General features: G+C 33.6%; 1 protein-coding gene across 1 annotated transcript; it reads right to left on the reverse strand.

Moving 5' to 3' along the window:
- Positions 1-11,123: 11,123 nt before the first annotated feature.
- On the reverse strand, positions 11,124-13,210 carry LOC132723377 (uncharacterized). The gene has a single exon (XM_060708083.1). The coding sequence runs from the start codon at positions 12,770-12,772 to the stop codon at positions 11,567-11,569; it is 1,206 nt and encodes a 401-aa protein (XP_060564066.1). The 5' UTR covers positions 12,773-13,210; the 3' UTR covers positions 11,124-11,566.
- Between the last annotated feature and the right edge of the window lie 4,510 nt (positions 13,211-17,720).

Consider the following 17,720-nt stretch of genomic DNA (forward strand, 5'->3'; position numbering starts at 1 on the left):
ACTTACTAATCAATACAAAGTACATGATCTGGGCAAGTTACATAACTCTGGCTTTCATATTTGCCAAGTTATTGCCCTTTTCAGCACTTAGAAAATGAATAATGGTTAACCTAAAACGGCAAGTTGGAAATATCTTAAGTTCTATCTATACTAATGGCTTTATAATTCCACACTTACTTATCAATACAAAGTACATGATATTGCCAAGTTATATAACTGTGTCAACCATATTTCCCAGTTATTTCCCTTTTTTCACTTTGAAAATAGGGCCTTGTCTGGTTAACCTATTTCGGCAAGTTGGATTTATCTTAAATTTCTTCTAATTGCTTAATTTCTTTAATGATATCTTTCATATTTAGTAGGTGGATACCTTTGATGGTCCTCTAATTTTTTGTGGAGTAAGCGGTCTCTAGGGTCAAGGTCAAGGTCACTGGTTTAAAAAATAAATATAAACATTTTTGCTCATACAGCCTTTATATTTTATGTGATGTCTAAGTTTAATACAAACATGCCAAGGAAGGTCCTCCTTCTTTGGGTGTAGTAAGGGGTCATTTGGGTCAAGGTCAATGTTACCAATATCAAGGTCACCAATGTTAAGAATACAAATGTAGATTTTTACATTTTTACAGGTGTATTGACCTTATTCTGTAGACAGATGTTATTTATAATTGATAGAAACATAAACCTTGATGGAGTTAGTGGTCAGTTGGGTCAAGGTCACCAGTGCTAAAAATAGATTTTTACACATTTGCTCATACAGCCTTTATTAGGTGGCAGATATATTTTATATTTGGTAGGAAGATAACTTGCATGGTATTCATCCTTTTGATTGGGGTAGGGATCAGTGGGTCAAGGTCACTTGTGCTAAAAATAGATTTTTACACTTTTGCCCATACAGCTTTTATTTATTGACAGATGTATTTCATATTTGGTAGGAAGATAACTTGCATGGTATTCTTCCTTTGGATTGAGTAAGGGGTCGGTTGGGTCAAGGTCACCAGTGCTAAAAATAGATTTTTACACTTTTGCCAATACAGCCTTTATTTATTGACATGTATTTCATATTTGCTAGGAAGATAACTTACATGGTATTCTTCTTTGGATAGAGTTAGGGGTCAGTTTAATTAAGGTCACCAGTGCTAAAAATAGATTTTTACACTTTGCCCATACAGCCTTTATTTATTGACAGATGTATTTCATATTTGGTAGGAAGATAACTTGCATGATAGTCTATTGGTGTCAGTGGGTCAAGGTCAAGGGTGCCAAGTATAGATTTCTTACATTTATATATATTTGATAAAGTTGAATATTTATCACTTCACAAGTCATAGCAATGACTTGGCAACTTATATTTTTCACAATTACAAAATTCCATGACTTTGTCAAGCTATATAACTTGTGTTTACAATTTTTTGGCAATTTTTCTGTCCATAACTGAGTGAATGGGTAAACATTTTTTGAAATATTGCTACTGACAAGAATCTGAGCCACGGGCATTTGTGTTTAACAAACACGTTCTTGTTTGAAGATGTAACTGTCAAAGTTTGTACCGGTGGATTAGCTGGGGAAAAACCCAAAATATTCTTTAATACTGGAGTATGTCTATTGTGAATCTGCTGTTAGAGAGAATACAAAACTTTGTTTAATCTTGTTGATTTATCCCTTTACTCCTTGTAAAATACATGTGTTCTATAACCTGAGATATGATTAGAGCTTCTTTTTTTTTCTTTTTTTTTTCATGCAATATGTTATTTTAGCTTTAGGGAAATTAAAGAGCTAGGGATTATTGTATTTTGTTATTATAATTTGTAATATGTATATTGATAATTACTAAAATGAGACAAAATACGATTGTTTTAAAGGTAGTTACACTGTGAATAAATATTGATAAAAAGCTAATATTTTTGTGATAAAATTACAATTCATATATCTATTGTCACATTTTCTATTGTATTGATTTTTTTAAGTAGATACTGCAAGTGCTTTAAATATTTTTTATAAGGTCTACACAAACAAACTAAAATAAATTCTGTATAAACCAAATACACACATAATTTTCTAAGTGCTGTTTTCTTTGCCATTAACATTTATCTTTTGTTATCATATGCATTCTCATCATGACAAAACCAACATAATGGGTTTGCGACCAGCACGGATCCAGACCAGCCTGCGCATCTGCGCAGTCTGATCCCTGATCCGGATCCATGCTGTTCGCGGATGTGCAGGCTGGTCTGGATCCATGCTGGTCGCACTATGTTGGTTTTGTCATGACGCGGCTCATATGCATTCTCATCTTAAGAGGGACTAAGATTTATTAATCAAAATTTTCTTTATTTAACAATTTTGTTTGATATTATATAGATATTTGTTGTTTTTGTTTGTTATGATTTTTCATTATGTTTCTTTTATTTTTTTATAATTTATGTTGTATTTTTTTGTCTTTGTTTATAAAAATGATTTTCATCAGTATTTCAAAAGAGACATGTGATATTTATGTTTATCAATTTTGGACAATTAAAATTCAAATTTTGTAGTTGTATCAGACAACACAACAAAACTTAAAGGCACATTAAGACTCAGAAATAAATAATTTTTATTTCTTAAAAAAAAAGAGCAAAGTATATGTTTGATAATGTTTAAATACTGGATTAAGAATTGGCCTTAGGTCACAAAACCATTCTCTGGAGTACTTTCTAAAATATCAGGATTTTCATTGGTCAGTGTAGATCTTGCGACAGTTTCTGACCAATCAAATACCTGAGATCTGAGTTTGCGCTTAGAGAGTTTCTATATAACCTTAGACCCAGGTTAGATGTTTATCACATGAAGAAAGTAGTGTTGGACGTGAAACGTTGTGTTGCAAAGGTTTTTAAAATGTAAGCAAAGTAGTATTTTGGCTTCCATTCAAAATTCTGAATCAATCTAACTGTGGCATTTGCCAAAAAGCAAAAGATGGTTCATCTTTATGGCCAATGAGTCAATGAGAACCTTTAATGAAAATGTAACAGGAGACCAAAAATTGAATGTTTTTGAGAAATAATAGAGGCTTAATGGGCCTTTAACCAAATTGCATGGCTGTACAGACTGGTCTGACTTTAAAGATTTATAGTCTGGTTAGGTTCTTTATTGGTGAGAAAAGATTGTAAAGTTTTAGTTCCTGCAATTAGCTGGTATTTATTTCAAGGGAGATAATCAGCGTAAGAAATTAGATTAAGATTTGCCTTAGTAAAATATGTTGTTTTATTGTGTATTTATTTATTAGGCATTTATTATACGCTTAAAAGTATGCTTTTAATGTTAGAAAATAAAGAAATGTTAACTTTTGCTCGTATTTTGTTGTTGTATATATCAAATGACGGTGCATTGGTATAGTGAGATTGACTGGTACAAATGGATTTTGTTTTCATATTTAGTAAGCGTTCTCTACCTTTTCGGTTGGTTTTGGGTCACTAGATCTAAGGTCAGGGTCACTTACGCTAAAAATAGATGTTTACACTTTTGTTCATACAGACTGCATTCAATGACATAATATGTCTTTCATACTTAAATAGTGCATACCTTAGGGGGTCCTCTAGCTTTAGGTTGAGTTTAAGATCACAGGGTTCAAGGTCAAGGTGACTGATGGAAAAAAGAAAGAAACTATTTTAACACTTCTGTTTATACAGCCTGCATTAATTGACCAATGTCATAGTATTTAATTAGTTTGTATATACCTAAGGTGATCCTCTAATTTCAGGTGGAGTTTTGGGTCTCCAAGGACAGACTTACAGGTTTATTTCCGGTACATGTTGTATTTTGCAGCAGCATGTTATTGTCGTGCATGATGTCAACAAATGATTCACGTTTGAAATTTTGCACACAAGTTATTGGTTTAGACCTACATCAAATGGAATATGAATCTCAAAAAATTAATTCCAGTTCTATCATGTAAAAGAAACACAGTGAAGTCCCTTTAAGGAACTGTTGGATAATGACATACATTGACAATGGCACGGGGTATTGCAAAGCAATGTCACCAATTTCAAAGAATAGCGATTGTTTTTATACAGACGAGCTTAATATGAATACATATACATTAAAAGTAGTCAAGGTTATTCCGGAATATGTAAACTCTATTGTTCAATGTATCTCACTATTTTTGATCTGCATGTTGGTACGAATCCAACCAGTGACTTATTCCTTGGCTATCCAGCTATCTTACAGAACGTTGGTGGTTCTACACAGGTGCCCGTTCTTGCCTGAAATAATGCATGTCATGATGGGGTAGAGGTAGATGAGAATAAAGCTGTAAAGGCTCTATATTACCTTTCGAGTGTTGTTGCCACCTAAAGCCACCAAAAGGTAACAACATCGACATCAGCGTTATTCAAGTACAGAATAGTATTAATTGTACTTGAAAAAAAAAAAGTTTATAGAATCGACATCTAGGCTAAAAAAATCGTACATTGAATCAAATTTGAGTTATGCACACCTCTCAAAAAGTTTTTTTTTATCCCGAACTCAAGTGCCAATGACTCAAACAGGTGTCCAGTTTTCCATCACTGTATTATCCCGAAACCAAGTGCCCATTACCGGTTCAAATCGGCCTCCAGTTTTCCGTCTCTGTAGGAACAAATGTAATCAACGTTGACTTATAAGGTCGGATTTAATAATTAATGTATAGTTTGAACTATAGAATGTTGCGTCAAAATGGCGGGCTTTTCTCTAACGTTTGGCTCCTTCGTGAAGTACTTTATTAGTTAGAAATTATTGCGGACAGAAACATTGAAGAAGATTGAGGAGTCGGATACTTCGTAGTTTTTCAACTTCATCAAGTAGCAATGATGTACCACAAGGATAAAACTTCATCTCCCCCCTTTTGGGCTAAACCTTTTTGGCAAACTGGTCAAGGATAAAACTTCATCCCCCCCCTTTTGGGCTAAACCTTTTTGGCAAACTGGTCAAGGATAAAACTTCATCTCCCCCCTTTTGGGCTAAACCTTTTTGGCAAACTGGTCAAGGATAAAACTTCATCCCCCCTTTTGGGCTAAACCTTTTTGGCAAACTGGTCAAGGATAAAACTTCATCTCCCCCCTTTTGGGCTAAACCTTTTTGGCAAACTGGTCAAGGATAAAACTTCATCCCCCCCTTTTGGGCTAAACCTTTTTGGCAAACTGGTCAAGGACAAAACTTCATCTCCCCCCTTTTGGGCTAAACCTTTTTGGCAAACTGGTCAAGGATAAAACTTCATCTCCCCCCTTTTGGGCTAAACCTTTTTGGCAAACTGGTCAAGGATAAAACTTCATCCCCCCCTTCTGGGCTAAACCTTTTTGGCAAACTGGTCAAGGATAAAACTTCATCCCCCCCCCTTCTGGGCTAAACCTTTTTGGCAAACTGGTCAAGGATAAAACTTCATCCCCCCTTCTGGGCTAAACCTTTTTGGCAAACTGGTCAAGGATAAAACTTCATCTCCCCCTTACCCGGAGGGTTAAAAATAACGTTTTAAAGGCCTATTATGCTTTTATTTGTTTTTCTTAAAATCTTTTTTATTTTGATGTTTTCTATATAATCCAAGAAAGACACATTGGCCATTTACCTGAACCATCTTTTTCATCTGTTGCTTTTTGGCAATGATGAGTACAGTAAAAGTGAATTAGTATTTTATATGGAAGTCAAATACTTCATTTTTTTGACTACTTTTATACAAAAAATTTCACATTTACCGCTACTTTATCCAGGTAACAAGCATCTTACATTTCTCTGATACCATTATTTTAACATCATAAAATTTCTGAATATTTACATTTGAAAACAAGTTATTATTTTGTACGTGGTAAAATTTTCAATCTGCTTCAACTATAAATACACATGTAATTAGTTTATATATTATATATCACAAAACACAAGCATATGTAATATTATTATATTAATATAGGTCTCCGATTATATCTATTTTTATGCACTGTTCTCTTTTAATTTTAAACCTAGTTTCGTTTTATTATATACAAAATTATATCGGTCTAATCCGTTTTAATCAGCTTTCGCCGACTTCTCACTCAGTTCCTTCCGTGCGAACCACCTACAAGGGGAGTCACTAAAACTGAAGCACATGTACTTGTTTTCTTTGTAATATTATACAGTATAATACTATTTTAAAAGATAGACGTGACTTAAATATTAAAATCCGGTACATATGACATCATTTTAAGCTCTTTTTTTAAAAATTATTTGCGTCCGAAAAGATTTAGAAATCAAGCGTAGACACGCTAATCTATTGAAATTGAGCCGGTATACATAGATATTAACCTTTTTTGCATAATATCATTAACCATTTTAATCATATTTTAAGTGGTGGTCATCATTGCATACAATGTTCAAGGTCAAGTAGTTAAAATATGTTTGTCTTTTATTCCATGTATATTAAGCAATTAACAATGTTGTCTAGCAACAGAACCACGTTGGCCTTCCAGCCCATCTCATCATGTACGGCTGAATTTGGGGTTGTTTTTTTTTAATCGCATTGACTTATTATGAATTTATCATTAATACACGAGTATGTCTTCTCTACCAGTATGATATACTGGGGTTGTAAATTGAAAGGTCAGACAAGGGGATAATAAAGTTTTGTAAAGGTAGTGTAAAGTTTTACGTACATTTGGAAATAATGAGACCAAGCTCTTCTTGCAGAGAGTGCTGCATTCTTGGCAATTTCTACAAAATTTAAAATTCATTTAAAACGAGAGTGAGATAGATCTATTTATAAATATGTACAACTGTTGAACCGATACTAAAACATGATCTGTCAAGACACAGCTATTTGTTCTAAAATGAACTAGTACATTTGACTTATCACCGTTAACACTCATACAGCAGGAACTGCGTATGTCTAAGAAAATTGGTTAATTACTGGCCTAGCAGTTCCAGAAATAAGCACATTTTTATCGTCTGCATATTGTAGGCTAAAATGCTATTAATTATAATGTTATCGTCATCGAATTTTACTCCTAAACCAGATTCTTTAATCCACAGATCCCTGTTCTGACCTTTCATTTGAATAACAATAGATTTAACCACAAACATCAACATGTGTTCTTTTCTTTACAAAGTTAGTAATGAAATTCGTACTGAAGTGTATTAATCTGAAAATTTGAGTAAGAGAAGTTAATATCATAAAAGGATTCATCCATAGCCATAACTAAGTGATTGATGTATTAATCAAATAAAATTGGCGACAAAGGATAGCCTTGTTTAAGACCAAGTTTGATTTCAAACCAATGAGATTCAAAGCCGTTTACTATTAAACAGCACTGTACATAAAAAAATTTCCTTACACCCGTTGAACGTTTATTTCGATATGAAAATTTTGAATGAAGGTCAAACGACCTGATCGTTTATCTCATTTAGGCTAACAATAATATACAATGTTTAGAAAATTCATGTAAATCATAATAAAACGTATATATATATTATTTATTATATATATAATAAATCTAACCAATCGACAATCTGCATTTGTACCTTGTGACCATTCAATATATTCCCGTATTGGATACAAAATATATTATTTTTATATTGGACGTTTGGGAACATGTGCACTAAACGACAGTGCATATATTTTGACGTGACGTCATTTGCGTTATATAAACATAGCGTTAAGACGCGCTAAATGTTAGCGTTATACTATTGTCAATGTGATATTTTTCGGATTTACTGTTATATAATTATGATGTTTAATTGTTAAGGCAATGTTAACTGTCATTTTCTTGAACTCACAGTAAATGATTGATAAATAAATAAGTAAATAAATAAATAAAGTCTTAAAAGTATTCGTCGTATCGGTTAAATCCTAAAACTTATGTATGTATATAACAAAACCATTCATGAATTATTACCTTTTCTTCTAAAAATATTATGACGTGTCACAGGGCTATTATTGATGATGGTGGTAGTGGTGGTGGTTTTAGTGGCTATATTGATGGTGTTGATGATAGTGGTAGTGGTTTTGTTGCTGATAATGGCGGTGATGTGGATGATATGATATTGGTGGTGGTTTTGTTGGAGTGGACTTTTTGACATTCATTATGAGTTTAAGATATTTCAACTGAAATTGCTTTACAATATCAATGTTACCTACACCCCACACTTCTACACCATATAACAAAATAGGAGTGACCATGGAGTCAAAAAGTTGTAACTGTAAATCTATATCAAGACAAAGAGTTCTGGATTTTTTAAGTACAGCAAACATAGCTTTTCTAGCTTGGTCACACAGGTATTTAGTAGTTTTATTGAACTTACCATTATAATTAAACTTAACACCTAAGTAGCTAAAATCCTCAACAATATCAAGTATGGCATTGTTAAAGTAAAAAGAAGGAGTATTTCTACACCATATCCGTACTATTGTGTCCGAAGACTGACGTATAAGGCCGAAAAGTTGCGACTGCATGGACGGGAAAGCCGACATTTTCCTTTACTTAACTTCAAGCACACTAGAACTAATAACTAGACTACAATGTATCTATAAACAAAGTTAAAATTTGTGAAATCTAAATTGTTAAATTTTGTTTGTACGCGCTACTTTACATGTTTATATGTCTATAATTATTGTTTATATTTAAAGCAAATAGAATATTATGCTCTGTTCTGTTTAGGTACACAAGGTGCCGAATGATATAGTCTATAATATGATAACCGTGAATTTAAAGTTATCATTTTACATTGTTGAGTACAATGGACGATTGCGGGCAATATAGGGTACTATATGCACTTCAGAGTAATGTATTTGATATAAATGTTATGAGACGAAAATAAACTATTTGAATTGAATTGAATCGAATTACTTTTGATATGTAATTTTTGGATCTGTAAATGGAAACAAGGTTTAATTGATAAGATTTGATCCAATATTGATTTCTATTCCAACATCACGTGATAAAACGATGAATTTTCATTGGTTTTATTTTTTAAGGTATGCAGTAAGTGAACATCATTCATGATCTTGCTTGTTGATATCGTCGCATTTGCATAATATATACATGTGTATAATTTAATTTTCGGAGGTGGGACAAAAAATTGTAAAAAAAAAACAACAAAGAAATAGTGTACAGCAATGTCAACAAAGTCTCTTGTTGCAATGGAAAATCAGAGGCATCGGTTGCTATGAAAGTCAATTGTTGCTTAAGACAAAAAGCCACTGGTTGCTATAGAAAGTCAATTGTTGCTTTATACCCCATTAGGCCTCAGAAATTCTATCATTTTTATTCCTCAAAAGCTCTTTTTAGTATCAAGTTACCGTTTTTAAAAATATTATTCCTTTTCCACATAGATGAACTATTTTTCACTCCTTTTACTCGGTTGGAAATGAGTATAATCATAGTGAATGAGTACTTTGTATGCAATTCAAATTACTACATTGTTTACCATTCGTTACCTTTATTATACATATGAGGCTGAGCCGCGTCACGACGAAACCAACATAATGCGTTTGCGACCAGCATGGATCCAGACCAGCCTGCGCATCCGCGCAGTCTGATCAGGATCTATGCTGTTCGCTTACCAACTCTATTACAAGTAGAGAAACTGACAGCGAACAGCATGGACCCTGATCAGACTGCGCAGGCTGGTCTGGATCCATGCTGGTCGCAAACCCATTATGTTGGTTTTGTCGTGACGCGGCTCAAATATACATATTCAGCGCAAAATTTTATATGCTCTAAATCAAATATCAAAATATTATAAAACACATGTTTGACATTTCTAAAAATATGGATTTCTGAGGGTTAATGTGTCTTTTAGCACATATTGCTAAGGGAGGTCAATGTTTTCTATGGTTGTTACTATTTGCTTTTGAAATCCGATGGTTGCTATTGAACTCACACGTTGCTATGGATAGTCAATGGTTCCAATGGAAGTCAGTGGATAGTATGGAAATAAGTTATTGTCAAGATTAGTAACTTCTTGCTATGAAAGTCACCGATTGCTGATTCAATTTTGAACCCAGGTTATATTTTGAATAACTCCTAGCGGCCAACTAGACAATGTTTCATACCAAATCTCTAATCTCTAGCTTGTGCGAGTTTAGAGAAGGAAATCAAAGATAAAGTGTTTTCTCGATTCATAACCTTCACAGAGAATGGAACAAGTAACAATCCTGAAAGACGTGTATATACAGTATATAAATTTAACTAAGAGCTATCTCCATGGCGACTTGACTACCTCTTTCACGATAGAACTGTCTCCCTGAATAAAAAAATACCTTAAAATTCGTCATAATCAGTAAACCCCAGAAAAAATCAGCCAATCCACTTTCATGTTCTATTTTCAATAGAAAGGTCTCCAAAATATGAAACAATACAGCTTTGTATCATAGTTTGGAGACCTTTTTATTAAGTCAAATCGTATACCCACATATGTTTAGTCACGAGCTACCCCGCTGTCTTTCGGGGATAGAAATAGAGCCTGTCAGTTGATTGGTTATTTCTTAATCTGGGGTTTACTTATTATGACGAAGGGGAAAAAGATAACGGACGAAGGGACGAAAAGTCATATTCAGATCCTCGTGCATTGCTTACTTTTTTTCTAGGGTTTCATATTGTGACAACAGGGAACGTGTTTTTATTTTTGTATATGATACAAAAGAGAAAGAACATCTAAACACTTGGCAATCTGATTTAAACACGGTGGCTACGACCCTTGTTTGAATCAGATATCCTCGTGTTTCGATGCTAATTAGGGGCCTACGTGGCCGAGTGGTTAGGGTCGCTGACTTGAGATCACAGGTCCCTCACCGCTGTAGGTTCGATCCTCACTCGGGTCGAAATCTTTCATGTGAGGAAGCGATCCAGCTGGCTTACGGAAGGTCGGTGGTTCTACCCAGGTGTCCGCTCGTGCCTGAAATAATGCCCGCAAGGGGAACCTGGGGTCTTCCTCCACCAATAAAAGCTGGAAATAAATCGACGAAAAAATCTCGACAGGACGCTCTAGGATGGCCCGACTTGAGTGTACGGTCGCCCGTATGGGCATTAAATAAACGCATTAAAAACATCGATGCTAATTTCACCTACAACAGCCATACACCAAGAGCAGAATTACTATTAAATTTTGTACGCAAATGAAATAAAGTGCTAATGCAGGCATTGTTTGCAGAAGTATTTAATGTGATATAAATAATGTATATACATATGTTTAAATATAATGATGTACAATAGCAATGTTAATGTTACACAGCAAACATAGAATAAATATTTAATAAATTTGAAACATATACAAACTATAAGGTAATATTACATGGTCATGCGTATACTACATAAATAACGATCCAATACTTTAAACATTACACTGGAGTTGAATAACGTGTGATCACAAAGTTATTCATTATTAAAATGTAGATGTTTAAATCAAAGCAGAAAGTGAAGACGTTTTTTTTTTTTACAATACGAATATGCTATAAATAATATGATTTATAAAATAGATAAAGATACACATTTTTGATGACCTCGTCTTTGCATCTACTAAATGCATTTTTCTTAATATTGCAATTAATATGTCTTTCATTCTATTCTAGAATGTTTAATTATGCATTTTCCTAGGCGATTTCCATAGAACGTTTTGGCTCGAATTCACGTGTCCAAACATGCGACCAAGAGTTATAGTCTTTCAAAGGTTCGATGCGCCGATCGTCCCTCTTTCTTGGCGACAAAGCGTGCACCCCTTGATGTTCCCGCAAACTGTCGAGGATATCCATTGCACGTTGATACCTATATGTCATAACAAGTTTTTTCTTCGTATCTTTTTCTTCCTCGGCCGTTTTCATACCGTCAACCATTGAGTTTCTAGCGCCTTTTGGAAATGACGATACCTTTTTTGTCGTGCGTTGTGATTCGTTATTTTCCTTTAATTCGGGATCAGACGAAGTATTCATTGTTTGTCGAGGAGACAAAATGTCATCTGACTTTGGTGTGGATGCAGACACAGGTCCATCAGTGTCTCTTGAATCTACAGAATCAACAGCTTTGCTGTCCACGCTACCATTAACTTTAACAATACCTTCGCTTGTTTTCGTTGCGTCAAACACATATTTATCGCCGAACTTTTGTCTCATTGACTTCACAATAATTCCTGTATGTGGGGTTTGGTTTCGTCGAAGCATAGGTCGGTATTCCGGATAATGTCGGCATAAATTGCTGTAAACAACATCTTCATATCCTTTCATCATGGCGTACTGAGCTTCAGCAGATAAGGTTGAAGCGAATCTCGGTTCTTTGGGTAGTTCCTCAATTTCGTATTCTTTATCATGCTCTTCAGTGTCATCTTTAACATTGTGCCGCTTTTTTGCAAGCAAAGCAAATGCGTTTTTGGCTTTAAGAATTGTTGTAACACGTGCTCCGATAGAGCCAAACGAAGCTTTTCTACCGTCGGGCATAATGTTAAGAACAGAACTTTGCCTACGCTTCTGTAGTTTCTTCATAATTTCCTCTGATGTGGTGAGGTCTATTGAATTACTTCTCCTACTCTGATCGAAAGATGTACGTCTTTGTTTTGGAGAGAGTGCAGGAGGTTTTAATGTCGATGATGAGTCGTTTGAGCTGGATAAAGATGAGGTGGACGACGAGATCGATATACGACGAGAGTTTCTTCTAAAAGGATTTTCATCTTCTCGTGTCCTAGACGTCTTTAATGACCTTGGAGAAGTGGATGATGTCTGCGAGCCAGAGGACGATTCTGAAATCGAAGGGAGTCTCATTTCAGGCAAACCTGCGTTACAAAATAGCTTCCGAGAAGAAAATACCATGGTTGACAGGCAATTTTTTTTCCAAAATAAATTTTAAAACTTTTGTTTCGTCTCTTTTAGTCAATTTATTATTTCACAACTTTTCCTACACAAAAAGATGCATTTAAACATATATTGTCACTAATTCAACAATTACTATATCCAAAGTCTTGAAAATCCAAGAACGTTTGCTCCTTTAATCTTTCGATGTCTTTTTCTTTTATAAATCAGTTTTTTCCCCTATATTTCAGTGAATGTTTGTCGCATTGTAGTGTTGACAAATTCGTAGTCTTCTAATAACTCCTTCTAGTAAACCACTCCCTTATAAATATTATATTGAACAACGTTACACAACAATTTATACAAACTGTTGAAGGTCTGTGGTATATTATTAAAGTAATCCCTTTAATAATAATATATATATAATATTATATCATTCCGCGTTAAGCCGATTTCTCCCTTTCCTTCTTATTTTGTTAAACTGGCCGAATTGGTGCTAAAATCTAAATATCTTAAGATATTCATAAAGCATGGAGGTATAGTTGAAAAAAATAAACTCAGAAAAGCAAATTTCTTTTGAAACAAATTCGAAATTTATATTTCTCTATTCACGTACTTATGTTTATGTTCTTAACTAGGGATCTACCAATAGTCAAATTAAATTGATTTAAAATGTTCAATTGACCTTGCCTAAGAGACCTAATCAAGCGCAAATAAATATAATTAATATTAACATCTTCATATAAACTAATAAAACTTTATTCGTGCGTATAGTTTATACAAATTCCGAGCTGTATTCACCGAGTTTATCATCACATTTTAAACAGTTTCAAATCAATCAAGGCTTAAATCCGCACGATGAGTCTTTATAACTAACTATTCAGTCCTCGTTAAAACTTGATTTTAAAACTGTCCATGTAGCCTCTCTCTTAGCATATTTTTGTTGTTTTGTTGTTTTTGTTGTTTGTTATTGGTGTTGTCACTGTTTCTGTTTTCAGTATACACATCTATAAAACATAATGTAGTTATAAAGCTCAAAATTAGTCCATATGTGTTCATTTTGAGCGGTTTGAATAGTTCGACATTTCATAAATGAATAGTCAAAAAAAAAAAATGATAAATTTGGTTTGAATTCCATTCAAGTTTTTATCAAAACTTTTTTGAAACACACGGAGAACGTAACTATCTTCAAGAAATTGCTTTATTTATCAGCAAGTACTACTTTTTATATTATTTTTTCACATATAGCTGAATTTACATATATATTAATTCCGTGACAGAAATTTTGTGTGACATTTTCATTTCAATTCAACTGCTCAGAATATATCAAAATATTTAAACCGCTCACTGCTGTATTTTCATATTTATATTTATTCAAACATATCCTGTTGAATTTTTGTTTTGTGATTTGATGATCATCGCAGACATGTAGGTAAAAGAGTATCTGTTAGAAATAATAATTAAAGTCCCAATGTTATAGATCTATCAGTATATTTTGTTACAAGAATATTTCTTTCATGCGTGCTTCTTTTACAACCGGTCTAACTACACAAATTATTTTTAATAGACTTGTGTCTGTTTAGAATGTGTTGCCGCGTTAAGTACGAAAGACCGGTGGGGGCATTTCAACTTCATGAATTCCCGATTTCATCTTCATGAATTCCCGAGTTCATCTTTATGCATTCATGATTTCAACACCACGAATTCATGATTTCAACTTCACGAATTGGATATCGTTAGTTCGTGAAATTGAAATCGTGAATTCGTGAAGTTGAAATCGTGAATTCGTGAAGTTGAAATCGTGAATTCTTGAAGATGAAGTCGTGAATTTGTGAAGTTGAAATGAGGAATTCATGAAGGTGTAATCGTGAATTCGTGAATTCCGTATATTGAAAACGTGAATTCACGAAGATAGAATTGTGAATTCATGAAGATGATATCGGGAATTCATGAAGTTGAAATGGACCTACCGGTCTTTCGTAGTTAAGTTAGGGGTGCTGCCGTTAATAAAATTGTACGTATTTCCAACGTGAGAACCACATTTCATGTCAAAATCGTCAATACATACTTACACATTCATTTAGACAAACATAGGTAACAATAAATCCTAAACGAAGTAGACGTAAATTCGATATTAAAAATAAAATCTTAAATTGAATTACGACTATATACTGTAGCATCTGATATGTGTTTAAAGTGCAAAGACAGTTATACAAAAAAAAATTCCAACGTTCCAGGATATACAAGGTGTTCCCTAGAACTTTATTTTTACAAAAAATAGCTTAACTTGGTCAACGTGACTGTAAAAATCAATTGTAATCAGTACTGAATAAACTTAACTTAACTTAACAAAAAAAAAACAACAAAAAAAACCCCAACGTATTTATCAGTGTCAAAGGTAGGGCGTCGTTTATAAAACGGATCATGGCTTAAGATTATGAAATTTTACAAAAAATCGCGACGGGCTATTTAAACACTATTTCTTATCTATCATTATACAATAGTTGAAAATAATCTTTTTGCACTGTTTCTTTATTACTAGATAAGTAAATAATCTTTCAATGTAGCCGCCTCGAGTCTATACAAAACGTCTTTAATGGACTTGCGCATCTTTAACACTCTTTATCCATACAAATCCATTTATCTTAAAATCATTCTGGATTAAAAACCATTTATCGTTTTTAAGAAAAGTATTTACCGATGAAAAAGCAAGCAGTGTTGACCATGAACTTCGTCTGCAAAGGTAGAAGAAGTTTAAGTGTTAAAATGAAATACATTACGTAAATGTGTGTGCACTTAAGTTTAGTTATACTTGCGACCAGTTGCTCATATAAACGAGTCCTTCAGAAGAGTATTCGTTTGATCAGGATCCATGCTGATCGCTTACAAACCCTATAACTAGTAGAGAACTGATAGCGAACAGCATGGATGCTGATCAGATTGCGCGGATGCGCAGGCTGGTCTGGATCCATGCTGGTTGCAAACCCATTATGTTGGTTTTGTCATGGCGCGGCTCAATTATTATTGTTTCCATTGTAAGTTTTATGTTTAATTACTTTATATTATCTTTATCGTATTTAAAATGTATAACTTAGATTCTTGTCTTAGTTTTTTTTATCACTGTATAAATGTGAACAAACAAAAATAGTCTGAGAAATTCGTTTGTTTTCAATCGTTTTATTGTCATTGTCATAGGAAATTGCCCTTAGCCTTCAGCCCAATTACATTTAGAAAATGACCCTGGCAAAAATGTACAAAGGTTTAAATAAAAGTTAAAAAGATTCAAGATCCTAGAAATAATTTACATGTTAAGTGCGATTAATGACTGACTTTGCAATATATATCAAATAATTTTATATGTTTCTACTTCGTGACTGCGTTTAGACTACATGTACTTTTGCATATTTTGACCTCTTTTTAGTAATTTGCGTGTAACTTAAAGCGTGTTACGCACTTTGGGGTCCAATTTCGACCCCAAAGTGCGTTAAACAGGTACATATGCAACATCAGACAAACGACCGCACTTTGGGGTCAAAAACATTAATTTCCATTATGTTTTAAATATATTGTACATTGTAGTCAAAGCCAATGGTTAACAAAAATCAAGGTATTAAATAGACGCAAAACATGTGCTCTGAATTTTAGTAAAATAATTGGGAATTTAAATGGGGAAAAACTTTCACCAAATAAAGAATTTGTATCAATTATTAAGCTCAAAATATATTTTTCTCAAATTTTCCATTTGTTTTAAAAGAATGTACACCTTTCATTAACTGCATTGTTTTTTTTAGCTAATTGCATCATTTTCCCGGTTTTTTTTATTTACACATTTTATAGAAATATGATAGTCTTAGCAAAGACAAAGGTATAAATTCTGGGAAATGTTAGTAAGACATTTCAGTTAAAAAATGTACCTGATTGTATGTTGAAGGAGCCATTTATTTAGCTAAATGTGACATATTAGAAACTTGACTAGGTGTAGATCATATTAAACTATTTAGGTAGTCGCAAATTGTAAAATTCCACTGGGGATCTAGAGGGGATTGTGGGGTATCGACCCCCCGAGGTTTAAAAATAACGTTTTAAAGGCCCATTATGCTTTTATTTGTTTTTCTTAAAAGCTTTTTTTTATTTTGATGTTCTTCTATAATATCCAAAAAATGCACATTGGCCAATTACCTGAACCATCTTTTTCATATTGTGTTGATAAAAGTGGAACTTGTTGTTATATATATGATTGGAATAATATAAAAGCATCCGATTTTACAAGAAATATAGTCAGTCCAACAATTTTGACAAAGGCCTCAGCACGCCCTATTTTGGCCACGCCGCGATACTTTCCTCAGATGTCCCACACGTGAAGTATAGGGTCGTTTTATTCACAGGGATGAGAAGAATATGATTAGCCGAAAAGATATGTTCGAAACAGATGGGATACAATACAAATGTGTGAATAACGCCTGAACGTACAAATTAAAAGGAAGCCTTGTTTTTTAGGTCGGGTGTGTACATGCCATTACTAAGTTTAAGTTTCATTTCAATAGTTTTTGTCCAGGCACCCGTTCCTCCATCTCCATCGTTCAACGGCACTCCCTACTATATCTTATACCATCTAACTAATAACTTTGGCCATTCTTGTAATGTAAATAAGTCGAAATTTCGAGTTACTAAGTCGAAATTTCGAGTTAGTAAGTCGAAATTTCGAGTTGGTAACTCGAAATTTCGAGATAGTAAGTCGAAATTTCGGGTTAGTAACTCGAAATTTCGAGATAAGTAACTCGAAATTTCGAGTTACTAAGTCGAAATTTCGAGTTAGTAAGTCGAAATTTCGAGATAAGTAAGTCGAAATTTCGAGTTAGTAACTCGAAATTTCGAGTTAATAAAAACATACACCTGGCACTAATGCTCTTCGGTACTATTGCTCTTCCGTAACTTTGTTTTATGAACACAATTTTTAGATATTTCAAGC

Source organism: Ruditapes philippinarum, unplaced genomic scaffold (assembly GCF_026571515.1).
Source record: "Ruditapes philippinarum isolate M1 unplaced genomic scaffold, ASM2657151v2 ctg2367_1_1_1_1, whole genome shotgun sequence".
Classification (NCBI taxonomy): domain Eukaryota; kingdom Metazoa; phylum Mollusca; class Bivalvia; order Venerida; family Veneridae; genus Ruditapes; species Ruditapes philippinarum.

Bases quoted from the DNA above. Each gene is read 5' to 3' on its own strand.
- LOC132723377 (XM_060708083.1), bottom strand. From the start codon at position 12,772: ATGGTATTTTCTTCTCGGAAGCTATTTTGTAACGCAGGTTTGCCTGAA.